This window comes from Aotus nancymaae, unplaced genomic scaffold (genome assembly GCF_030222135.1).
Source record: "Aotus nancymaae isolate 86718 unplaced genomic scaffold, 86718_ANA_hifiasm-v0.15.2.pri h1tg000007l, whole genome shotgun sequence".
NCBI lineage: Eukaryota > Metazoa > Chordata > Mammalia > Primates > Aotidae > Aotus > Aotus nancymaae.
In genome coordinates, this window is record NW_026988418.1 from 16502374 (window position 1) to 16527272 (window position 24899).

General features: G+C 56.8%; 1 protein-coding gene and 1 pseudogene across 3 annotated transcripts; one reads left to right on the forward strand and one right to left on the reverse strand.

Moving 5' to 3' along the window:
• Positions 1 to 687: 687 nt before the first annotated feature.
• On the forward strand, positions 688 to 24488 carry PODN (podocan). Of its 3 annotated transcripts, none has more exons than XM_012434623.2 (11): positions 688 to 753; positions 8708 to 9074; positions 10398 to 10491; positions 13462 to 13526; positions 14714 to 14823; positions 16019 to 16175; positions 16515 to 16630; positions 17491 to 18148; positions 19810 to 19958; positions 21063 to 21267; positions 23482 to 24488. In XM_012434623.2, exons 2-10 carry the CDS (start codon positions 8763 to 8765, stop codon positions 21238 to 21240), a joined length of 1839 nt encoding a protein of 612 aa, XP_012290046.2. In that variant the 5' UTR covers positions 688 to 753; positions 8708 to 8762; the 3' UTR covers positions 21241 to 21267; positions 23482 to 24488. The 3 variants fall into 3 exon arrangements, with proteins under 3 accessions (XP_012290046.2, XP_064228436.1, XP_064228435.1); XM_064372366.1 differs by lacking the exon at positions 688 to 753 and adding an exon at positions 2330 to 2344; XM_064372365.1 differs by lacking the exon at positions 688 to 753 and adding an exon at positions 3037 to 3219.
• On the reverse strand, positions 11282 to 16151 carry LOC105705046 (HIG1 domain family member 1A, mitochondrial-like; annotated as a pseudogene).
• Positions 24489 to 24899: the final 411 nt, after the last annotated feature.

Sequence of the window (24899 nt, forward strand, 5' to 3'; positions counted from 1 at the left end):
CAGCAGTTATTCCTTTGCAGAGTTGTGAAGGCAGAGCATAACGCATGTGGTATAACCAGGCTGCCATGGGGGTGCAGCCAGGGAAAGGTCTGGAGCTGCTTTACAGGGGCCATTCATTCATTCATTCATTCAGGTTTAGGTTGAGCAAGGGGGCCCACCTGTGACTTACATCCTTCTCCCTCTCCAGTGGAAGGGCAGCCAGGTGAGGCAGCTGTGGGTACTCTGCGCACAGCCAGAGCAGGTAAGGGGAAGAGGCCTGCTACACAGTGGAAGTACCAAGTACCACCTAAGCCCAGCCCCATTCCCTATTCCACCGCCGAAGCCCCTGGCGCCAAACAGTGTTGCTTCAGCTGGTAGTAGTTAATGCTCCTTTACTTGGAAACATTTTCAGCTCCTGGGAGCAATATGGTGGCGTGAGGGCTCACTGTTCACCCGCCCTGTTTCTCTGTGACTGGGATCTGTATGCCCCCGACTCCGGCCCAATTTACCATTCTTCAAGGCTCACCAGGCTGTGGGCCCAGGGCCAACAGGGATGGGAGTGGAGGGTGGGGTGGAGTGTGGGGAACTTTTCCGGGAAGAGGCCCAGCAGGGTCTTGGCTGGCGGCCCCGTTAGCCACGGCCCAGGACCCCAGGGTGGGGGAGAGAACGGAAAGGTACTCGTGCCTGGAGCGGTTGCAACATCCTCCGTAATGAGGAAGATACAGCTCAGAGGCACTAGGTGGAAGGACCCCCTCTTCTTGGCCCTCCTTTCAGGTGTCGGGGCCTAAAGGGGGTCTAGTTCCAGTGCGGAAGGCTGGGAACTAGGAAGCGTCTCGGACCAGACAGCCCGCCTTCCCGGACTCCCGGGTGGGGGTTCGGGGGCGTGGTGCCGCTGCCGGGGCTGAGAGGGGTCGGTGCGGCGGCTCTGCCTCCCGGGAAGTGGGGCCCGGCCAAGTCCCGCGCTTGGAGGGGGCAGGCCCTCTCCTGCCCGCGCCTGGGGGGACCCTACGCCTATGTCCGGAGGAGGCCGGCGTCCAGCAGATGCTCGCGGGGGGGGGGGTGGGAAGTGGGGGAGGGGCGGGAGAGAGGCGGGGAGGAGAAAACCCACAACAAAACTTGCGTCGCGGAGCGCCCTGCTTGACTTGAATGGAAGGAGCCCAAGCCCGCGGAGCGCAGCTGAGACTGGGGGAGCGCGTTCGGCCTGCGGGGCGCGGCACGGCGCCGGGGCACAGCAGGTACAGGGCGCGGGCGGCCGGGGTGAGTCGAGGGGCCGGGGGCTGAGACCAGGCAGCGCTCAGACTTCCCCGCCTCTCCGGATGGCTCCAGCAGCTGCCTGGGGCGGGGCCGCCGCATCTCACCAGCTCTGTAGGATCCTGCACTGAAGGCACAGCCGCAGATCTCCTCCTCTGGGGTGCGACCCCTGCGCAGTCACGACCCAGGCAGGGGCCTTCTCCTCTGAGCGGAGGCTGGTCCCCGTCCCCAGGCCCCTCCCGCTGCGCACATCTGGAAAGAATCTGAGGGCGGATGGGGGCGGGGGCTGGAATAGGAGGACGCCGCGGGCGACAGGGAATGTGGGGGGCAGGTGGAACTGTGCAGAGGCGGGGACCCCCGTCATGATTGCTCGGACCTGGAGTATCTCCGCGTCTTTCCACGTAAACTCATCCGGCCCCCTAGCGAGTCCAGCCTCCAACCTCTTTACAGATAGAGAAACTGAGGCCCGGAGAGGGGCAGAATTTTGCCCCCAGGGCGCGTCGCGGCTGCCGAGTCCCCTCCGGGGCTCGGCTTCTCCGGCCACAGTGCCGCCCCAGCTTAGCGCCAACCACTAGCTGAGCCAAAGCTCTCAGCTGGCGGCCTGGAGTCGGTCTCTCTGTCCACGCCGCTGCTTCCCAGCCGGGACAACTGGACGGAGGAGGGGGTGGGGGTCCGCGAACCACGAGATGCAAGGTCAGCGCCTTCCTGCGAATGCAGCGGAAGCCCCAGGTTGCAGGTCCCCGAGTCACAGCCCGGCCAGGGGCGGGGGACGAGATCGTGGCGTTGAATACCTGACGCGCCGTCAGGTGGAAGAAGAGGTGGTGGCGGGGCGGCGAGGCTCACTGGCAGCTTCGGGGCTGGGGCTAGGCGAGGCAGCCGCAGCCTTCTGGAAAGGAGCCGGCGCGGCCGCAAGGGGCAAGCGCCCTGGCCCGGGTGCGCGCGTCACTGACTAACCCTGTCCGGGAGACGCGGAGGATGCGCGCCCAGCGCTTCGAGTGAATTTACGGACCTGTCGGGCCCACACAACCTGAGCTTCGAAGTCTGCCCTTGGAATACCGGCTGGCTAGGGAAGGGGAAGCTGTGGTCTACCCTGCTCCAAGAGGCACCACCACTGGTGTGAACCGGGAGAGCCCCTGGGTGTTCCTGTCCCCTATCCCTCCCTTATATAGAAAGCTTCCACACTGGGAAGGCAGCAGCGAGGCAGGAGGGCTCATGGTGAGCAAGGAAGCCAGCTGGTCTGCAGGCGCACAGAGCTCCGGGGTAGGTCACTCAGAAGAGCCCGTGGACAGCCCTGGGAAAGACCAGCGGGGACTGGTCTGGGAGTTCTGCTTCCTCATGTCCACTCTTAGGGCCCAGGACCCAGTCTCCTCTAGCCTAGAGGGCAAGTTAAGAAGTGTCAGAGTCATAGGACTGTGTTCATGTCATCTGTGGGAGCATACTTTATCCCTTCTGCCTGAGTCTAGGGGAGGGGATTACTAATGGTGGCACTTTTAGGCTTGGTGCAGTTATACATGAGAGTGCTGAATGTGACCTGCTTGGAACTCTCAATGAGTCCCTGTCATCAACACTAGCATGGCGGTGGATGCCCTTGGCCACCTAGGCCTCCCACCCTGTTGACTCTTCCTTAAACACACCTCCCTCTCCCCCAGCCCCAACCCTGCCTTTTGATCACACCCCACCTCTGCCTGGAGGGCTGTTTCTCCCTCTTTGTCCATTTGGAGAACTCACCGACTCAAGGCTCTGGGCAGGCTTTTACTCTTGGCCTTGCCTTTAACACACTAATTTGCAAACTGGGGGAATCAGAGCAGATCATATTGCAGATCTTTAGATCTTTTCCAGCTCTGCCTTTCATAGTCATTCATTCAGCAAACATTTCCTGAGCACTCACTCCATGCTTGGGGAGACAGGGTGGGTTCAGCTGAGCCTTGAAGGATAAAGCTGGGCAAGTTGCTGTGGAAGCATCCAGAAACACCCTAACCCAGCCAAGAGGTCAGGAGAGTCTTCCCTGAGCAGGGGCATTTGAGTAGGAGCTTTCTAGGGATGGCAGCAATGCCAGCCCTTTGTGCTTGAGCTCCAAATCTGCAAAACAGGAAGACAAACACTTAGTCCCAGGATTTCTATGACAGTCAATAAGATGCAGCTGTTTGAGGCCCAGCACAGAGCAGGTGGTCAGTTGGTTTGCACTGAGTTTGAGTGGAGAAGGAAGGCAGTGCTGGGGGCTGAGGATCCGCCTCTGGATTTGGGTCTCCCTTCGCCTTCCTTCTTCTAGTCTTACCTTCATCTCACACTTTGGGCCTTGAGGTTTGCTTCCTTGGTGGAGATCGGGGGAGATAGCGGGTCCCCCTTACTTTCTCAGTAACAGTAGCAGTAACCCCGGGTATGTCACACTTACTTGTCACCCAGCGGTGACAGCTGGGCCTGCTATTTCATTTAATTCTCACAAGTAGCTCCCAACTCCATTTCTCAGACTAGTAAACAGAGGCTTGGAGCAGCAAAGTGACTCATCCGGGCTTACACAGCAGTCAGAATTGGAACCCATGCCCTTCTGTCTCTAAAGCGCTCCACATGAGGAAGAGTGCACTGCTGGCTGAGCTGCCCCACTGTCCAGGGGTTTGAGTTGTTCCTTACAGGGTGCACTTGAAACTCCTGGAGACCAGGGAGCTCCCCTGTTCTTCCCCACACACCTTCCACATGACTGAGTACACAGAAGGGGCCTCACGGCAGCGGGAGTGGGGGTACTTATCTTGCTCCATTCTTAGAATAACAAGGCGGGGTACAGTGGCTTACACCTGTAATCCCAGCACTTTGGGAGGCTGAGGCAGGAGGCCAAAAGTTCAAGAACAGCCTGGGCAACATAGTGAGACCCCATTTCTAAAAATAAAACATTAGCCAGGTGCCAGGTATGGTGGCATATGCCTATAATACCAGCTACTTGGGAGGCTGAGGTGGGAGGATCACTGAATCCCAGGAGCCCAAGGCTGCAGTGAGCCATGCTTGTGCTATTGCACTCCAGCCTGGGTAACAGAGTGAGACCCTGAATTAAAAAAAAAAAAGAAACAAACAAGTGGGAAAACTGAGACTCAGATGGGTCAGTGGTATGGCCAAGGTCACACAGCAAACCAGGTAGTAGGGCTGGACCTGCCCAGGACCTCTCAGTCCTGAGAGTGGCTGGCCAAGCTGGAGGGACCACTCTCCAAGCCCCGTCTGTTCTTCCTACCTCTCCCTTTACTCCAATTTCTCCTCTGCATCCCTGCAGTCCAGCACCTCTCTCTCTGCCAGAGTCCGGACCCTTTGCCCCCACCTGTCCCAATTGCACAGCCTCACGTCCACCTACAGACTTGCCTGTGTCACGCTCCTGCCCTTCAGTGGTCCTCGTCTTCCAATGAGAAGGCCCACACTGCCTAACCTGGCTTTCACATGGCCTGGGCTTTTGGCCGCTGTGCCTGTTTGTATCACTCCCAGTGCCTGTCCCCCACCAGACGGTCTTGTGAGTGTGGACTGTCTTGCCTCTGGGCCTTTGCATATACCGACTCCCTTGCTTGTGTGACCCTTTCCCTTTTGCCTGAAAGTTATCCCTTAGAATGGGGTTATAATACTCAGCTTACACGTAATGCTGCAGACCAGCACTGTTTAATAGAAATATAATGTGAGCCACAAATGCAAGCCACATATGCAATGCAAAATTTTCTAGAAGCCTTTTTTTTTTTTTTTTTTTTGAGACAGAGTCTCACTCTGTTACCCAGGCTAGAGTGCAGGGGTGCAATCACAGCTCACTGCATCCTCAACCTCCTGGGTTCAGGCGATCCTCTCACCTCAGCCTCCTGAGTAGCTGAGACTACAGGTGCATGCCACCTCACCTGGCTAATTTTTTGTATGTTTTGTAGAGACGAGGTTTTGCCATCTTGCCCAGGCTGCTCTCAAACTCCTGGGCTCTAGTGATCTGCCTGTCTCAGCCTCCCAAAGTGCTGCGATTACAGGCATAAGCCACCTTATCTAGCCAGAAGCCATATTTTAACGAGTAAAATGAAACTGGTAAAATTTATTTCACCTATTCAAAATATTATCATGCAATCACTATAACAATAAATGGGATTCGATGTCATTAATATTAATGAGGTATCTTACATTCTTTTTTGTACTACATCTTTGAAATCCATGTACACTACATTTTACACTTACATCTCTATGTGGACCAGCCACATTTCAAGTGCCCAATAGCCACATGTGGCAAGTGGCTAAGGACAGTGCAGCTGTGGGCCTCTGAAGGGCAGAAGCCACGCCGAGTCTTCTGTGTGAGTCCCCAGCTCCCTGTCATGCTTGGCCTTGGGGAGAGCAGTGTAGCATTGTTCATACGACCTCAGCTGAGAGCTCAGATTTGCCACTTAACAGCTGTTCCCTGGCTGAGCCCACTGGGCCTCAGCTCCCTGAGTTGTAAAGTGGTGATAACATTTTCAGTATGGTGCAGAATGGTAACATAAATTAAGTATTTTTATGGATGCAGTTTACAGATTTTTACAGATACAAAATGGAAGGCAAGGAGGCAGAATAGCCTGCCTGGTGAGTGCACAGGATATGTGGGACCAGAGCTCCTTCCCCCGGATTCTTCTCCTTGGCCTTCTGCCCTGTTTGAATTTGGGGACTGGGCCTGGGCCCACACTCCCTCCCAGAACCCCCGACTACAGTGGGGTCAGATGGGCAAGGGGCTGACGGCTGTTGAGCTGGCTGTGGAGTTTATGATGCGCTGTGGGAATGATGGTCTGTAGACTGATGTTGGGTCAGGGGCCAGGGGCAGCAGGGGTGTGGTGGAGCGAGCATAGGGGTAGGGGTAGGCTGCTGTGGGCACCACTCACTGTCGTCGACTGATCCCTGGAGCCTAGAAACTGCGTGTGTGCCGGGCTCCCTGGTTCCCTGGCGAGCCAGTGGCTGAGACCTGAGTCTTTATATGCCGCGTGGATCTGTAGGGCCAAGCAAGCCTGGCTGCCACCCCTCCTGTCTCCTCTAGGGTCTCGAACTCCTTGGGACCCTTTTTACGCTGCCCACCCCCAGTCTGGGTGGGCAGTGGTTATTGGTACTGGGGTCTGCTGCCCCCTCCAGATGGAGGACAGGGATCTTTTCCACCTCACCTGTGTCCCCAGTGCCCAGTTCAGGCCCAGGCACAAATGGGCCCTTAATTCAGAGAACAAGCCGAGCCACCAAGTGAGGCAAAGTGGTATCTGAAATGCGACTGATGCCACGGGGCAGCAGGAACTCAGAGGCAGGTACAATATCTATAACATCTTCTGGGAGGAGGTGGGCCTGGGATGGGGTCAGAAAGCCCAAGTGAAGGGCCAGGCCAAGTGACTCATGCCTGTAATCTTAGCATTTTGGGAGACAAAGGTGGGAGTATCACTTGAGGTCAGGAGTTTGAGACCACCCTGGGCAACATAGGGAGACCCCATCTTTACACAAAGTTTAAAAATTTGGCTGGCATGGTGGTGCACCCCTGTAGTCCCAGTTGCTTGAGAGGCTGAGGCTGGAGGATCTCTTCAGTCCAGGAGCTCAAGGTTACAGTGAGCTATGATTGCACCACCGCACTCTGGCCTGGGTGACAGAGACCTTGTCAATAAAAACAAAAAACAAAAAAACCCAGCAAGAGCTAGACAAGGGAAGGGGGAGCAGCAGGAGATTCTGGAGTGGGCAGTGGTGTGGCAGGGGTGCAGATTATGCCCACGGAACAATTAGTGGCAGGAAAAGCTAATGTTTATTGAGCACTTACTATGTGCAGTACATGCATTTCACTGACCCCTCACAGTCTTCCCGTAAGGATAGTGCTGTTATCCCCAAGGATGGGTGAGAAAGCTGAGGTTTAGATGATTATAGTCACATAAGAGCCAGAGCTGAGGCCAGAGCCAAGATTGCAGCCCTGGCCGCTAGCTGCAGACATTAACGTCATTGTCAAGCTCCCCAGTTTACAAAACCCTCCTAGGCCCAGGGTCTCGCCAGGCCCTTCTAGCTGCTTCATGGTCACAGTGTCTGATCTGGTTGGTGGTGGGGAGGGAGGCTCAGCCTGAGCCGGGGCTTGTGGCCACTCAGCTCAGGAGTGAATGCGCCCCATGCTGGAGGTGCCACAGCAGGCCCTTGCTGCTGTCCCTGCTGCTCCCTTAGCGGAGCATGTTACTGTGCATTGCTGCAGATATTACGCATTAGGTGATGAGGTGACAGCAGCTCCTCATCACCTAATAGGCGCCAGGTGCTTTGCATCTGTTATCTTACTCCACAGAGACTGTGCATTTTGATGTATTAGCTGCATTGTACAGACAAGGAAACTGAGGCTCAACAAGGTCAGAGGTGGGACTCAAACTGGGATCTGTGGGACCTGAGTCAGTGAACCTGAGCCACCAGCACATCTTATCACAGCCCAGAGATGTCTGAGTCCCTGTAAAGAGAACCCAGGAACCCACCCAGTGCCGAGCCTATACCATGGGACTGCTGGGACAATGGCATCTTCCAGCATCTTCCTCTGTGGGCCTGAGATCATCCCCTGTACTCCTTCCTTGCTGTACTTGGGGGCCATGCTGGACAGTGGTCTTTGGCAGGTTGGCAGTGGTCACTGAGCACATCAGGCCCTGGTGAGGGCAGCTAAGGGGATAAACATCAGGAACGGGACTTGGGAGGCCGCGGACAGCAGCAGCTGTAATCACTGATACTTTCTCTGTGCTGCGCTCTGGGCTTGACCTATACTCAGACACAGAGGTGCTCACAGCTCTGTGTGGGAAAAAGACCGCTTGCTATTCAAAACCCAACCCAACTAATGCCAAGCTCTGGGTGAACATAGTCATGGAGAGCCTTGGGGCATCTCAGAGTCCTGCTGCCTCCCCTCTTCCCATGTTCACAGCCCTGGAGTTGGTTCCTAGAAAAGAAAATGCTGATTGCACAAGAGAGAGGAAGGGCATCCCAGGCAGAAGGAACAGCATGTGCAAAGGCCTGGAGGGAGGAGCTATTCAATAGTCCTGTAGAACTGGGGGCAGTTGAGGGGACAGTTGGGAGAGAGTCAGGACCAAGTCAGGAAGACCTGCGAATGGCGAACATGAGAGCCGGGACGCACGCTGCCGGCGCTGGCTTACCATGGCCTGTGGCTGCTGGAGGAGGCTCAGGGTCTTCCCGCACCGCCAGTGCCAGGGTAGCAAGGGCTCAGCACAGTCCAGGTCATGCCTCGGCTTCCCCTTCTAGGATACAGGGGTACAGACTCCTTGGGGCCAAGCCTGCTGAAGGCTGCAGAAGGTTTTGCAGACGGTTTTGCAGACCTGCCCGAGGACAGGGCTTCACCTCGTTGCCCGCCTCTGGAGGCAGCCTTGTGGGGGTTGGGCAGGTGTGGAGGGCCGCTCAGTCAGTCACCTACTGGGCACTGAGGACAGTCCAGAGTGGGCCCTGCTTTGTAGCCGGGGGGGCTCCCATCATGACTTTCGAGGGCCCCAGCTGTGTCCCCTGTACCTCACAGGTTCCGTCAGCCCTGGCGCCCAGGTGCATCTGACTCGGCACCCCCTGCAGGCACTATGGCCCAGAGCTGGGCGCTGCTACTCCTGCTGCTGCTGCCGCCACAGCTGCACCTGGGACCTGTGCTTGCCGCAAGGGCCCCGGGATTTGGCCGAAGCGGCAGCCACAGACTGAGTCCGGAAGAGAACGAATTTGCGGAGGAGGAGCCGGTGCTGGTCCTGAGCCCTGAGGAGCCCATGCCTGGCCCAGCTGCGGTCAGTTGCCCTCGAGACTGTGCCTGTTCCCAGGAGGGCGTCGTGGACTGTGGCGGCATCGACCTGCGTGAGTTCCCCGGGGACCTGCCTGAACACACCAACCACCTGTCCCTGCAGGTGAGGTCGGCGCTGCACCCGTGGTCACGGGGGCTGCCCCACACACCCTTGGCTCCCATCCCAGAACCCTGACACTCCCAGCAACCTGTTCACCCAGAACCTCCAATATGTGTGGCTCTCCACTCCCAGCCATGAGGTGCTGGGGCAGGTCAGATTCAGGGGCACTGTGATTATACAATAAAACCCGCTTTGCTCACTTAGAGGAGTCCGGGCTGGGCCCAGTAAGTCGAGCCAGGCTCTGTCTGAAAGTGGACACAGACCTGCCCCACAGCCGACCCTCTGAATACACAGCCACCACTACAGGGCCAGGAACACCAGAGCAAAGTAGACTTGACGAGAATACGCCGGGGTCTCGGAGGAGGGAGCGCTGTCTCCAGCCAAGGGGCAGGCTAGAATTTGGAACCTTGAGAAGTCGGACAGTGTCCAGACCAGGAGCACCCTGGAGTGCAGGTGCCCCCATCCTCACCTTGTGTGGCCCAGCAGCTCTGGGGAGACGGAGGGGCTGCGGCACTGGTTTCCAGAGGCGACCAGGCCCAGTGCGGGAGAGTGACTTGCTGCCAGTCATCCACACTGGTGGGTCTGAGCTGGGGACCGTGGGAGCCCAAGGCCAGGGTAGCCATGGAGGGAAAGGGCCACTCTGAGGGCAGCTCTCACTGTTGGCTCCTTTGCCCTTTCATCCACACATCAACTCTCTCAGGCACCTGCACTGGGCCTCTGGTCCTGTGTGGGTGCTGGGCATGTGGGCAGGGCTTGGTGTTCCCTGCCTTTCAGGTGCTTACAGTCGGTTGGCGAGGCAGAGACCTAAACAGATAGATGCCAGATGTCAATGGAAGGGCTGTGTGTGGGGCACAGAGCAGCCTCCTAATCTAGCTCCAACCCAATCCAGGAAGGCTTCTGGAGGAGGTGGTCCCTGCCTCAGCTTTTCATGTGTTCCAAGGGGAGAGGGGACTGCAGGGCCAAGGAAGAGAAGGAAAAGTGGTTTCTGGCTTGGGGAGCAGCTGTGGCTGCCTGTCACGAGGTGGGAATGCTCCAGGAGCAGGTCTGGAGGAGAAAGCACGTCAAGTCTGAACTGCCCGTTGATGTCCACGTGTGGCTCCCTGAAGGCAGGACCCACGCACCTGTTGTGGTCACTGTGGCGCCCCAGAGCCCATATCCAGGCCTGGCCTAGAGCTGGCACCAGGGGTCTACTGCCATGGGGAGAATCCCAAGGGAGGTGCCCAGCAGGTGGACTGGATTCTAGGACTGGAGCTGCCGGCAAGGGCTGGAGTCCAGGGCACACCCCACTAGGCTGATGCTGCTTCCTCGCTACCCCCTGCCCCCTAGAACAACCAGCTGGAAAAGATCTACCCTGAGGAGCTCTCCCGGCTGCAACGGCTGGAGACGCTGAACCTGCAAAACAACCGCCTGACTTCCCGAGGTGAGGGGCCGCCCAGAGCCAAGGGGCAGGCGCGCTAAGTGGGGGCTTCCCGAGGTGAGGGGCCGCCCAGAGCCAAGGGGCAGGCGCGCTAAGTGGGGGCTTCCCGAGGTGAGGGGCCTCCCAGAGCTCGGGGTCAGGGGCACCAATTGGGGCCTTGGGGGCCTGAACGATGCTGGGTGCCCATGGGGAGAGCTTGGCCCTGTGGATCTTGGGGTGTGGATGGAAGAGGGCAGGCGTGGGCCGGGCTAGCAGCGGGGCTCATGAGAACCAGCTCCACATGGGTAAGGGGCTCCCCATTGTTGCCTGAATACGACACGGGTATTTCTTTCTTTCTTTTTGTTTTTTGACATGGTCACTTACTTTAATAACAATACATATACCTTGTTAGCACCATGGCATGTAAATTCAGGTTAGACAAGAGAATTTCACAAGTGTAATAACATTCTGTAGTATATAAAAGTTTGTGTATACTATCTGGCCAGACCAGCAGGCTCATAGTCATTAATCAATTCCATTATAGGTAATTTGTTTAGTTTAGTGTTTATAATTCTTATGGAAAAAATAAGCAACACACACATTTTTAAAGTGTTAGTTTACCTTTGCATGAGTGATTAAAATACACAATTCTATTTCAAGATGACATTTTAAAATAACTCTAATATAACAGCAGCAAAAATATAATTCTGCAATTGCAAAAGAACTAAACTAGAATCACTAAGTTATTCTCATGTTTACGATTGTGATTCTTTAATAAATACTATTACTATGCTTTATTGTAAGCTTTCTAAATTTGGTTTAAACACACATAGATACTGTCAGTTGTGGGAGGCTTTACAAGTTATATTCCATGCACTTTTGGACAGAGTTCTAAAAGAGCCAGCAAGTCTACAAGACAGGCAGAAAAAGGTTCAATTAACTGGGGCAAATAGGACCTTATATAACATCCCAAAACGTGAGATTCTGCAGCAAACTGGGAGTACTTCAGGATTGGCCTGCTGTCTTCTTTAGAATTAACTTTATCTTAATAGTTTAAGGAGGTGGACATTTCAACACCATCAAGTGCATTCAGTGACATGTTTCAAGATGTCTAACTAGGCCGAGTGTGGTGGCTTATGGCTGTAATCCCAACACTTTGGGAGGCCAAAGCAGGTGGATCACCTGAGGTCAAGAGTTCGAGACCAGCCTGGCCAACATGGTGAAACCCTGTTTCTACTAAAAATACAAAAAATTATCTGGATGTGGTGGTGGGCACCTATGATCCCAGCTAGTTGGGAGGCTGAGGCAGGAGAATTGCTTGAACCTGGAGACGGAGGTTGTGGTGAGCCAAGATGCGCCATTGCCCTCCAGCCTGGGTGACAAAGCAAGGTTCCATCTCAAAAAAAAAAAAAAAAAAATTATCTAACTAAAGCAAGCTCCTCCAGCAAGATCAAGACAGCATCTCTCCTTCTGAGGCTTAGGTTTTGTCCAGAATTCCCGATATAGGGAATAGCCCATCCCAACAGTCACTGCTCCTACAGCAAAGCCTTGGGCTGCCACACGCATGCGGATCAGATGAAGGGACATTTTCGTATTTCCCTTCCTCTTCAACTTGTGTAATCATATGCAACAATGGCTGCAAAGCCTGCCATTCCAATGGGGACAAATGGTGCTTCTTTAGCCTTCTAAATAGGTTCGGATTGCTGATCTTCACCATGTGAAAGAAGGGAACCCTCTGTGTCTGTTGACATAGTGATTGCTTGAAGAATCTCCCTAGAGAGAGAAAACCTCTCACTCACCAGCCGGCTTCTGATCCCACCTGTGCGCCCCAGGCAGGTGTTTCTAAGACCTGGGAGATGAGCAGGGAGAGGCTTCGGAGAAGCTGAGCTTCCAGCACCTGCTCATAGCATCTTCGGTTCCAAGGGCCTTTAGAACCCAAGAGCTCTAGACTCATTTTAAAAAAGATGTTTTGGTTTTTTTCCTGATGATGAAAATAACATCTGATTAGGATAGAAACTTTGGAAAATAAAATGGAAAGAGAAAATCTCTCATAATTCTGCCACTCGGAATTAACTACTATTGACATTTGGGTATATTTGTTTCCATTTTTAAAAAAGCAGCTTTCCTGAGGTATCACTGATATACCATGAGATTTGCCCAATTTAAAGGTAAAATTGGATGAGTTTTAGTAAGTGGTGCCACCATCACCACAATCCAGTGGTCTCTTTTTCTTTGTGTCTTAAACTCATGGCTGGACACATGCTACGGAAATCACAGCCCGCTTTGTTTCCCTTAGCAGTCAGCTCGGCCGCCTCCCTCGCGTTGCTAAACCTCTCATTGATCATCGTCTCACACAGCGGCAGCAGGCCGTTCCGTGGAGAGACGTGCCAGTTTATATAACTGTTCCCTCTTGTTAGAGACTTGGGTGAGGTCCCACATCTGGGGGTCTTGGAGCCCGGAAACAAGGGTCAGAGGCCAGGCTCAGGGCTGGAGAAGGGCCAGCCTGGCCAGGCTCCCGGTAGCAGCTGAGTCCTGACACATCTGCCAGATGGGGCAGGGGCGAGCCAGGTGGTGAGCAGGCCCAGAGCTGCGCCCCACCCTGCATGGAGCCATTCCTGGCGGGGCCCACCTGCCTGTGAACGGGGCTCTGACCTTCTGGGGCTCTCCCCGAGGGGAGCGCTGCTTCCTGCCAGGAAAGGGTCAGCCTGGGTGCTCTGCCGCTGGCCTGACCTCTCCAGGGGTCATCCCCACTCAGAGCAGGGAGTCGGTCCCTCAGTAGACAATAACTGCCTGCTCCTCTGAACTTGGGCTCGTGTGAGCAAGGAGAAAGAACAGGGCTGGGCAGGCCCCCGACCCTGACTGCTTGGGAGGGGATCTGAGCTGCCTCTGCCTCCCCAGCCTGGCAGGTGGGTGGGAGAGGAGGGTGGGTGCTTGCTGTGCTTCCCTGTAGCGTCTCCTTCATCCAGGCCTCTGACTGATGCCTGTCCTTTGAAGGGCTCCCAGAGAAGGCGTTTGAGCATCTGACCAACCTCAATTACCTGTACTTGGCCAATAACAAGGTGAGGGGCTCGAGGCAGGGTGGGGGGTGTGCTGCCCTGTCCTCCAGGCATTGTCTTCCCTGAGTTCCATCAACTTTCACCAGGGCCTTTCTGGACTGGCTGCTGGGTCCCTGTTGCTGCTCAGACATGGCCCTAGGTCTGGGGTGGGGAGGACACGGACCCCATGCCTGTAACTCAGGGCATCAGAATGTGTCAGGTAATGAAGACAGAAGCCAAAGCCCACAGGACTGTAGAGGAGGAAGAGCTTATCCCCACTGGGGAAGGCATAACTGGAGGGCTTCCTGGAGGAGATAGCATTTGAGCAGGGCCATGGAGGGTAATAGGATTCTAGGCATGGGTGCCAGATTGGGCAGTAGAAGGGATGCCATGAGTGAAGGCACAAACGTACTCAAGCTCAAAATATTTGGTGTGCTGCAGAGCTCTGTCCCAGCCCCTCCTCTCTCTGAACTCTCTGGAGGTGCCCTGTGCCCTCCCAGACTCTGTCTCCCATCTGCATCATAGCCATGGCCAGTGGCTGTCTCCAACCCTCTCTACTCCTTGGGCTTGAGACTCGAAGGTCTGTTGCCTCCTTGACATTTCCCCTAGACGTCCACTGGAAGGAAGCTACAGCTTCTGCCCACAGCCCCCAGACCCAGACCCAATCCTCCTCTGTCTTCCCAGCTCTATAAGGGGCATCTCCAGCCACCTGTGGCCCCACTGGTCCAAGTCACAAATGGTGCCTCTGGGCCTTGAGCTTCCTCACCGTATCTAGTCCCGCTGAGGTCCTCAGCTTCTACCACACTGGCCCCCCATCCCTCACCTGGATGCCTGCCTCACTTGTCCCCGCATTCTCGAATCAGCCAGGGGAACTTTAAAGTCACGCTCATCGCTTCTCAGCTTTTTGGCTAAGATCAGGTGTAAAAGTTACACCCACTTCTACCCCTTATCCACCCGAGATGATCCCAGGAGGACGGGCGGGGCAGGGGACAAGTCCCGAGGGCCTTGAATGCCAAGCTGAGTGCCGAGGAGAGCCAGAGAGGTTTTGGTTTTGTTTTTGCAGGGGGGTGGGACAGGTTTCAATTTGAGAAAGATGGCCTGGTTACTGGGAGGAGACACAGTGAGGGGGCCCAGGTGGGCAGCAGGCAACGGGACCCAGAGCTGGCCTCTGCCCCTCCATTGCTCTTTCGGCCCAACTCTTCCCTTCCCAGCTGACCTTGGCACCCCGCTTCCTGCCAAACGCCCTGATCAGTGTGGACTTTGCTGCCAACTATCTCACCAAGATCTATGGGCTCACCTTTGGCCAGAAGCCAAACTTGAGGTCAGAGGTGGGGGGTGGTCTGGGCTCGGGCTGGGGCAAGGGGAGGGGCTGTGGTGGCGGCTGCCATCCTGTGTGAGGCAGAGGCAGGCCCAGAGGAGGCCCGGTGCTCAGGGCTGTGGCAGAGGGACACCCAGAGGCCCTAATGGAGGAGGATGACTCCGGCCGGGAGGCGAGGACAGCGTGTTGTCTACAGGAATTGGGGGGAACCAGTGAGGGTGTCCCCGCTTTCCCAGCCCTGGGGGAGGGGAGCATCTTTCAACCGCAGAACTGCCCTTTGCTGAGCTGTGTTGGGAGGAGCCAGTGCCCCCAGCATAGGTGTGTGAGAGAGCAGGGCGGCGTGGGTGGGGCAGGGGGCTGCAGGGGAGCCCCCTCAGGACAGACTGGGGGCTGGACAACCCCAGCGCCCTTCTGACCCTGTTTCTGCCATCTCACTGACTCTCTCCATCTGCCTGAGGACCCAAGGCCACTGTGCATAGCCCCATCCCACAGACGGAGGCACCAGAGAGGCCTCACAGCAAGACCGAGCTGTCACAGACAACCCCTGTTCCTTGTCTTCCCTCCTTCTAGTATGTTAGCTCCCTGAGGGCAGGGCCACATCCACTGTTGTGCCTTCAGTCTAGAACAGCCCCGGCACCTCGTATATATGTTTATTTATACACCTAGTATATGTATATATCTATATTTAATATGTTACATAATATATTCACTACATATTTGCTGAATGGATAAGGGTCACCTCCTCTCAGACACGCCCTGTGCTGGCACCAGAGCCAAACAGGCAGGCAGAGGTGGGCCCTGTTTTTAGGAAGTCCTAGGAACTCAGAGCCAGGCTATGTGGGGTTGACAGGCAGGGATGGAGGAACCTCGAGGCAGGCAAGGACTCTAGGGCTGAACCGGTCAGGGGTCGACTGAGACTTTGAAAGGTGTGGAGGAGCCTCAGCCAGGGGCCAGGAAATCCTGTTTCTCCCCCTAACTTACATGACCACCTGTGGTAGGGCACAGCCCCTTCTGGTCCTTATCTGTCAGCTGTGTAGGCAACATCTGAGGTGCTTCTAACTCTGTACCCTTGGGTTTGGGTGGAAGGAGAGCACCCTGGGCTCCAGGCTCAGCCTGGGAAAGGGTTTGGAGGCTCACCAGGTGAGCTGGCACAGGGCTGGGGGGCCAGGTGGGTAAGGACCTGTGCCTCGGCCCCCAGGTCTGTGTACCTGCACAACAACAAGCTGGCGGACGCCGGGCTGCCGGACAACATGTTCAACGGCTCCAGCAACGTCGAGGTCCTCATCCTGTCCAGCAACTTCCTGCGCCACGTGCCCAAGCACCTGCCGCCTGCCCTGTACAAGCTGCACCTCAAGGTGGGCAGGGCTGGGGGTGAGGAGGGGCACAGCAGACCCCATGGCCAGGGCACTGGAGCAGGGGCCTGCAGGGAAAGAGCCCAGGCCCACAGGGGCACAGGTGCTGCCCAAGTGGGGCCATGGGGCTGAGAGCAAGGAGCCCGCTGTGGAGAAGTGGGAAGAGACCCGGGCACCTGGCCAGGGGGCTGTGTGTGGTGTTGGAGGCACCAGCCCTGGGATGCTTCAGGTCTGAGCCCCTTCCTGGTGGCTTCCCACACTCCTCTCCACACCTCATCCTCAGGCCCTGACCCTGCCCGCGGCCCTCCCTCACGCTCTCCTCCCTTCCCCTCCATCCCCCAGAACAACAAGCTGGAGAAGATCCCCCCGGGGGCCTTCAGTGAGCTGAGCAGCCTGCGTGAGCTGTACCTGCAGAACAACTACCTGACCGACGAGGGCCTGGACAACGAGACCTTCTGGTGAGTCCTCGTCTCGCCACATCCTTGGTGTGACCGCGGGGCCCGGGAAGCTCCTTCAGGGCCAACCACCCAGCCCAGCCCCTCACACGAATCCCTGCCCACCTTTCCTGGAGAAGGAACTTTAAGCTTTGTGCCTCTGTTGACATTTCTGTCCCTGGGAACGAGTACTGTGTATACATAAGGCCTGCCAAGATTCCTTACCTGTAAGAAGCACTGGCCGAGGCTAGCTTCTTGGTATGAAATAGAGACTCAGACATTCTTGTTGAAGGCAAATTCATTTTCATTTTTATAAGGGACCAGGGTAGCCACAAAAGGCTATCAAAAGGTTAAACAGTGGGCCGGGCGCGGTGGCTCAAGCCTGTAATCCCAGCACTTTGGGAGGCCGAGGCGGGTGGATCCCGAGGTCAAGAGATCGAGACCATCCTGGTCAACATGGTGAAACCCCGTCTCTACTAATACAAAAAATTAGCTGGGCACGGTGGCGCGTGCCTGTAATCCCAGCTACTCAGGAGGCTGAAGCAGGAGAATTGCCTGAACCCACGAGGCGGAGGTTGCGGTGAGCCGAGATCGCGCCATTGCACTCCAGCCTGGGTAACAAGAGCGAAACTCCGTCTCAAAAAAAAAAAAAGGTTAAACAGTGGTCTTCAGGTAAATGCCTGTGTGTTAGAAAATGCCAGATCGTTCCTACACCAGAATATCATTGAGTCAACCCAAGGAGCAAGGTCTGAGGCCCCCAGTCGGTGAGTGGCAGAGCTGGGAGGAACTAGTGGCGATTCCCCAGCCACTTCTCTTGGGAATCGTGGTGGAAACAAGCACAATGTGAGCTCCTGCCAACCATCCTGATTCCCTCCCTGCCCCAGGAAGCTCTCCAGCCTGGAGTACCTGGATCTGTCCAGCAACAACCTGTCTCGGGTCCCGGCAGGGCTGCCACGCAGCCTGGTGCTGCTGCACTTGGAGAAGAACGCCATCCGGAGCGTGGACGCGGATGTGCTGACCCCCATCCGCAGCCTGGAGTACCTGCTGCTGCACAGCAACCAGCTGCGGGCGCAGGGCATCCACCCGCGGGCCTTCCAGGGCCTCAAGCGGCTGCACACAGTGCACCTGTACAACAACGCGCTGGAGCGCGTGCCCAGCGGCCTGCCTCGCCGCGTGCGCACCCTCATGATCCTGCACAACCAGATCACAGGCATTGGCCGCGAAGACTTCGCCACCACCTACTTCCTGGAGGAGCTCAACCTCAGCTACAACCGCATCACCAGCCCGCAGGTGCACCGCGATGCCTTCCGCAAGCTGCGCCTGCTGCGCTCGCTGGACCTGTCGGGCAACCGGCTGCACACGCTGCCACCTGGGCTGCCTCGCAATGTGCATGTGCTGAAGGTCAAGCGCAACGAGTTGGCTGCCCTGGCACGAGGGGCGCTGGCGGGCATGGCCCAGCTGCGTGAGCTGTACCTCACCAGCAACCGACTGCGCAGCCGGGCCCTGGGCCCCCGCGCCTGGGTGGACCTCCCTGGTCTGCAGGTAAGGGGAAAGGAGGGGGCTGGGCCATGTCCATGGAGGGGGGTACTGGCATGGCTGCCCTGAGCCCACCCGTCTGATGGGTGAGGAGGAGGGCTGGGTGGTGAGGGAGGTTCCTCAGGTATGGCCAGGCTGAGCTCATTCACCCTCAGGTATCTGCTGGGGATGCCAGCTAGGGTGAAGCTAGGCCTTAGGGCAGGCAGGAGGTGGGCCATGCAGAGGGTGTGGCTGGCGTGCCAGGGTCAGCCCAGCCCACCTGCAGGTTCAAGAGCGAGGGATAGAATACAGCTTGTCTGGCTAAGCTGAGCTCACCACCTGCAGATACAGGTTTGAGAAGGGCTGTGGAGGTAAGGAAGGTCATGGCTGCAGGTAGGGGCCCCAGGTTCAGGAGGACTAGTGGGGTGTGCATGGGAGAGTCAAGCTCACTCCCTTGCAGGCACAGGAGTAGGTATGTGGAGAAGGTTGGGCTTCGGGATGGGGACGGAGGGGGACAGACTGAGCTGTGGGCCCGCCTCGCCAGTCTGCAGAGGGCTAGCAGTGGGGAACTACTCATGCTTTCTGGGGCTGGCCAGTGGATATGGCTGCTGTGGCCACATGGTCAGAGAGGCAGGGATGTCTGGGCACATGGTTCACTTTGGTAACAAGCAAAACCTCCAACTCAACCAGTGTGGGTGCAAAGAGAAATCCACTCAGTATGCTGGCTCATGCCTGTAATCACAGCACTTACGGAGGCTGAGGCAGGAGGACTGCTTGAACCCAGGAGTTCAAGGCCTGCCTGGGCAACATAGTGAGACCCCATATCTACAAAAAACAAAAAAAATAGCCTGGTACAGTGGTACACACCTGTATTCCCAGCTACCCCAGGAGGCTGAGGAGGGAGGATCACTTGAGCCTAGGGAAGACAGAACCGACAGTGAGCTATGATGGCACCATTGCACTCAAGCCTGGACGACAGAGCAAGGCCCTGTCTCAAATTTTTTAAAAAAGGAAACACCTGGGAGGGAGGGTGGGGTGCGGCCAGGCTCCAGCGGCTCCCTGTTAGAGCCCACTTCCCTGACTGCCCACCCCTGGACTCCAGGCATGTGATGATCTGAGATAGAAGGGCCTGGGGCCTGGCTGTTGTGCCAGGGTCGCTGTGGGTCTCACCCCCTTGCTTCTGGCCTCTGCACATGTGGCCCCTGAGGTCCAGAAGTGAGCAGTCCCACCAGTGCACCCCCCACTGCCCCCATCCAGGGCCAGTGGGGTGAGATTCAGAGTCTGGAGGATCCCTGGGTTCTGCCTATTTGAGGTCTTTGGGAATGACAAAGTCTAATGGGAATGACAAGTGTGTCAGGAGGTAGGACAGTGACACCCAAATATCTCGGCTGTAAGTTTATGTGAGCAGGCACAAGAAGCTGGGTAGGACATGCATCAATTAGAATAAGGGTTGAGAGTCAGATGCACCCAGCTACAGCCTTTTACAGGCTATGCAAACTTGGAAAGATCACTTAACCTCTCTGAGCCTCTGTTTCCCCATCTGGGAAGTGGGCATAGTGATAGACTCCCACTGCTTCACACAGGGCTATCGTTAGATTTAGATAGGCTGGGGGCTTGGTGGGAGTTTTGTAAGCTGTTAAGTGCTTTGCACAGGTGGGAGTCCCTGACTCCCTTGATCGCCCCTGCAGCTGCTGGACATCGCCGGGAATCAGCTCACAGAGATCCCCGAGGGGCTCCCCGAGTCACTTGAGTACCTGTACCTGCAGAACAACAAGATTAACGCGGTGCCCGCCAATGCCTTCGACTCCACACCCAACCTCAAGGGGATCTTTCTCAGGTAGGAGGCCACTCTTGGCCCTGTATACATCCCCGGGGGGGCCCACCCCAGCTTCAGTGGGACAGTTGAGGCACGTGGGAACAGCTTGGCTCCACTCCTGACTCTGTAACCATGGCTCAGCTCTCAAGTGTTAAGTCCTGCCCAGGCCTGATATGGTTCCTGGGTTTGTAAAAGGGCTTTGGAAATGTTAAAACCCAGTTCACGTGGGTGTTGTGACTGTTACTGTGGCAGAAAGGAGGTCAGACAGTGTCTTCCCAGTTTACAGCTGGGAGAGCTGAGGCCCCGAGAGCACAGGTGACTGCTGTGTCTGTGGTCATCCAGGCTGGGCCCAGGCCTCACACTCAGAAAGATGCTCAGGTCCTCCCTGGGTTCTGGGGCTAAGGGATGGGGGTTTGGAGGGATTCAGGACATGCAGCTCCCAAGGATATGAGGGGTTTCCATGCAGCAGAGCCAGGTTGGTTCTTCCCAGCACTTCCCACTGCTCCTGCCCCCAAATCAGAGAGAAGGAGACAGAGCATAGAAGAGCAGTGTGTGCTCCCAGGAGCTTGGTGGCCCAGAAGGTCTGGGGCTCGATGACATCAGGGTGGCATGACATGTGCCTCAGGCATCTGCAGGGGAGCGGAAGTGCAGCGAGTGAGGGGCATGAGATCAGAGCCACAGCCTCCACCTCCCCACCCCTGAGTGTGGCCCTAGTCCACATCAGCGCTGGCCTTGCCTGTGTGCCACTCCACCTCAGGCACTGCGGTGACCCCTGGCTACCACAGCCTGGGAGCCTCAGGCCTTGGGGTTAATGCCAGGGATGGCAGAGACAGCTCCCAAAGATGTGGCTTCCAAAATAGCAGTGAAAGTGTGCCCAGAGAGAGACCCCTCACTTTGCAGAGACTGGCCCAGTGGCAGCCCCATCCCAAGCTGCGGCTACCCTGACTGGCCTGTACTTTCCATCATGCTCCCCACCTCTCAGCCCCTGGCCTTTCCTGCCTGCTGCATCACTTTGCGGGAGGGCTGTTCCCTCCCCCGTTATCTTCTGGAGAGGGCAGTCGGGGTAATGGAGGGTTCCTTGGGGGTTGGGCTCCTGGCACTGACTCCACCTCGATTCTGGCACAGGTTTAATAAGCTGGCCGTGGGCTCTGTGGTGGACAGCGCCTTCCGGAGGCTGAAGCACCTGCAGGTCTTGGACATTGAAGGCAACATTGAGTTTGGTGACATTTCCAAGGACCGTGGCCGCTTGGGGAAGGAAGAGGAGGAGGAGGAAGAGGAGGAAGAGGAAGAGGAAACAAGATAGTGACAAGGTGACGCAGATCTGACCTAGGTACGTGGCCTGAGTGGGGCAGCCCTCACCTCTGCTCACCGCACTTTCCTGTTCCTGACCTGGGTGTAGGGTCTTTCTGGCCCTGCTTCACTCTCTGTCCTCTGCTTCATTTGCCCATTTTGCAAATTTATAAGAGCACTTGGGACATACCAGTCCCTGGGTGAAAGGTTGAAGCCTACAAGAGGCCCACAACTTCCAGAAGATTCTCACCCAGAGTGAGGGTGCTGTCATGGGAGTGCCTGGGGGGCACTGGACATGTGGGTCTGGGCTCAGGAGTGAGGTCTGGTCTGGAAAGACCGATCCAGGCATTGTCAGCCTCGAAGCAATCACTGAAGCCGCAGGGGCTGGGGAAGCTGCCGTAGGAGAGTGAGTGAGGCGGGCAGGCAAAGCAGGAGAGGAGACTGAGACAGAGCAGTTAGGAGAGCAGGTGGGACAAGGGCGTTTGCACGTGTATGTAACAGGCACACACGTGCATATGCACACAAATACACATGTATGCACTAACACACATACATTCATGTGCACACATGTCTAAACATGTACACACATCCACAAACCATGGAAGGCAGAACACACACCACACACATGCACATAGAGACACATACGTTCTTGTACTCCATGACACATTTGCAGGCCTAGACCATGTACATGCACACACATGTGTACATGCATGTGAGTACATGCACATAAAACAGCCATGTGTACGCACACACACAGCCCTTACCTGCACACCTGCACGCACACACGTGCACACAATACGTGCACGCACAGGCCTCTCTAGAAGCGGGGACTTGGCCATGTCAGTGCTGCTGAGGGGCTGAGGGAGCTGAGCACCGCAGGGTGCACACTGGATTTTTCCACCAGGAGGTTGTCTGTGATTTTGTAGCCACAGGGGAAGCTGGGGATGAGGAGAGCAGCTGGAAAGGAGGTGGGTCCAGGCTCTATAGATGAGCCTTTGGAGCAGTTTGGCTGTGAGAGATGAGAGAGGGCAGAGGTGGGAATGGGGTGTGAAGTTCAAGAAGGGCTCATTTTCTGAACTGCACAGGAAGCAAAGGCCTCTCGAGGGGAGCCCTGCGTGGGGGTGCTCTGGGAAGATGCATCTTCCACACACGCATTCGCTTAACGGAGGGGCCGGCTTGGGTGCTGGTGGGAAGAGGCTGGCCGGGAGGGGGAGTTACTGATGTGGGAAAGAGTGGGGCGTGAGGGCCCCTGGGGGAATGATAGAAGTTGCTGGCTTTAGCAGGAGGGACAGAGGACAGGGTGGCTGCAGTCACAGGCAGGTTGGTGGCCTGGTGGCCGATGTGAAGCCATGCTTCGCAGACCGCAGGTGTGAAGACGGACAGCTGGATCCACCCCCCGCTGGGTTTTCAGCCCGGTGTGCAGGACAGGAAGGCAAGGAATAAGGGAGGGTATTGGCTGGAGGCTGGCTGGAGGCATGGGTCCCGGGGTCAGGCTGGGTAGGGGAAGGTGCAGGCAGGAGGGCTGGACTCGGAGGAGGATGTTGGAGGGGAGCCCGGAGTGGCTGTGTGGTCAGAGGAGAGAGGAGAGGAGGGGTGTTGATGAGTGAGCCAGGCTGGGGGCCACAGGGCCGGGGCGTACTGTGAGAGGGGCTTCAGGGCCACTGGTGAGTGTTGACTGAGGTAGGGCCTGGGGCTGAGGAGCTAGAGGGGGCTGCTGAGGACCCCTCGGTGGGTGACAGAGGGAGCTGGGAGAGGGGCGCAAGTTGATGACGAGAGAAGAGTGTGCATGCAGGGGGCCGGTATCCGCAGGTGTGGAGGGGCTGGCAAGAGGCCGAGCTTAGGGGTCACCTTCCTGAGCTCCCAGGGCCCAGGAGGATGAAGGTGGAGCCGTTTCTTCCAGGCATTTTCCTCACACAGAGTTGGGGCCAGCGACAGGGGACTGGCCATTCAGTGAGGATACCACAGCCCTCATAAGGGGGGCTGTGAGTCCTGGGATGAGAGTCCTGGGTGAGAATCTGCCCCTTCTCAGGTCAATTGAGTGGGGCTCTGGTAAAGGCTCTGGGGAGTGGCCATTGGGACCCAAAGGCCTTCTGGCATGAGCACCCCACTAGTTCTGGGCTCACTCCCTACTCATAGTAGCCTGGCCTTTCCAGAGCCGCCTCCAGCAGGGCTCCCCTCAGTAGCCTCCTGCAGCTGCTTGTGGCTGGTGGGCCTGCCCCGAGCTGGCCCCTGACTCTCTTAACGTGTTCTTCAGGACGATGGACCGCCGGACTCCTTGCTGCAGCGCACACCTGTGCCCGAGAGCCCCCCCACTGCCGTGCTCACACGGATACACCCAGCTGCAAGCATGGGGCATCCCATACGACACAGGCCGACACAATCTCATATCCCCACCCCTCCCACAGCGTGTCCCACGGCCAGACGTGTGCAGACAGCACGTCACACCCTCACACACCCAGCTCAGCCACACAGCCAGTTACATATTGCCCTCCAAACCACCAGTCTCTGCCCCACACCCACTACCGCTGCCACGCCCTCTCAATCATGCAGAGAAGGGTCTGCCCCTGCCCTGGCACACACAGGTGCCCACTGCCTCCTGCTGCTGACATGTGTATGCGTGTGCTACACACCACACACTCACACACACACACACACACACAATCATGTGCAAACAGCCCTCCAAAGCCTATGCCACAGACAGTTCTTGCCCCAGCCAGAACAAGCCATAGCAGCTCACCGTCTGCCCCGTCCATCTGTCCGTCCGTTCCCTGGAGAAGACACAAGGGTATCTCCATGCTCTGTGGCCAGGTGCCTGCCACCCTCTGGAACTCACAAAAGCTGGCTTTTTTTCCTTTTCCACTCTTTGGGAACAGGAGCCTTCAGGACTGCTGGCCTGGCCTGGCCCATGCTGCTCCTGCCGGTGCTGGGCAGTCACTCTGCCAAGAGCCTTCCCCCAGCCATGCCCTGGCAGGACACAGGCACTTTTCTGATGGGCAAGCCCCGCGGAGGCAGGACGGGAGGGCCCCGTGGGTGCTGCTGGGGCCTTGGGGCAGGAGTGAAGTGGAGGCGATGGGGCTGGACTGAGCGGGAAGGCGGGGGAAGGGCCCAGCTGCACCCAGGAGACACCTTTGTTCTTCAGGCCTGTGGGGGAAGTTCCTGGTGCCTTTGTTTTTTATTCTTTTCTAAGGAAAAAAATGATAAAAATCTCAAAGCTGATTTTTCTTGTTATAGAAAAACTAATATAAAAGCATTATCCCTGTCCCTGCAGCCTGTGGCTATGTCTGTGCGTGCTTCCTGCCAGGTGCTGGGCTGGTGCCGGGTGGAGGGGGCAGGATACAAGCCCCTCAGCGCCCTGGCCAGACCAGCAGGCATCAGTGGAAAGTCCAGTTCTCAGGGCCTCCAGAGTAGCTGCACAGACAGGGATCCCAGGAGACAGGGTGTAGCCTCAGGCCAGGGGGCCTGGAGCTGTGTGCAGATGGCCCACTGGAGAATAGTAGGTGAGGCCTGAACCCGCACACGTGGCCTGTGGGCCCACTGTGCACTCCCAGAGGTAGAGCGTCCAAGCAAAGGACCTCCTGGGCTTTGGGCCTGTGACCCTGGAGGGTCACAGCTCACCTTTGCACTGAGGGGCATTACCAGTGAGTCCCATGCCTTAGAGGAGAGCAAGGGACT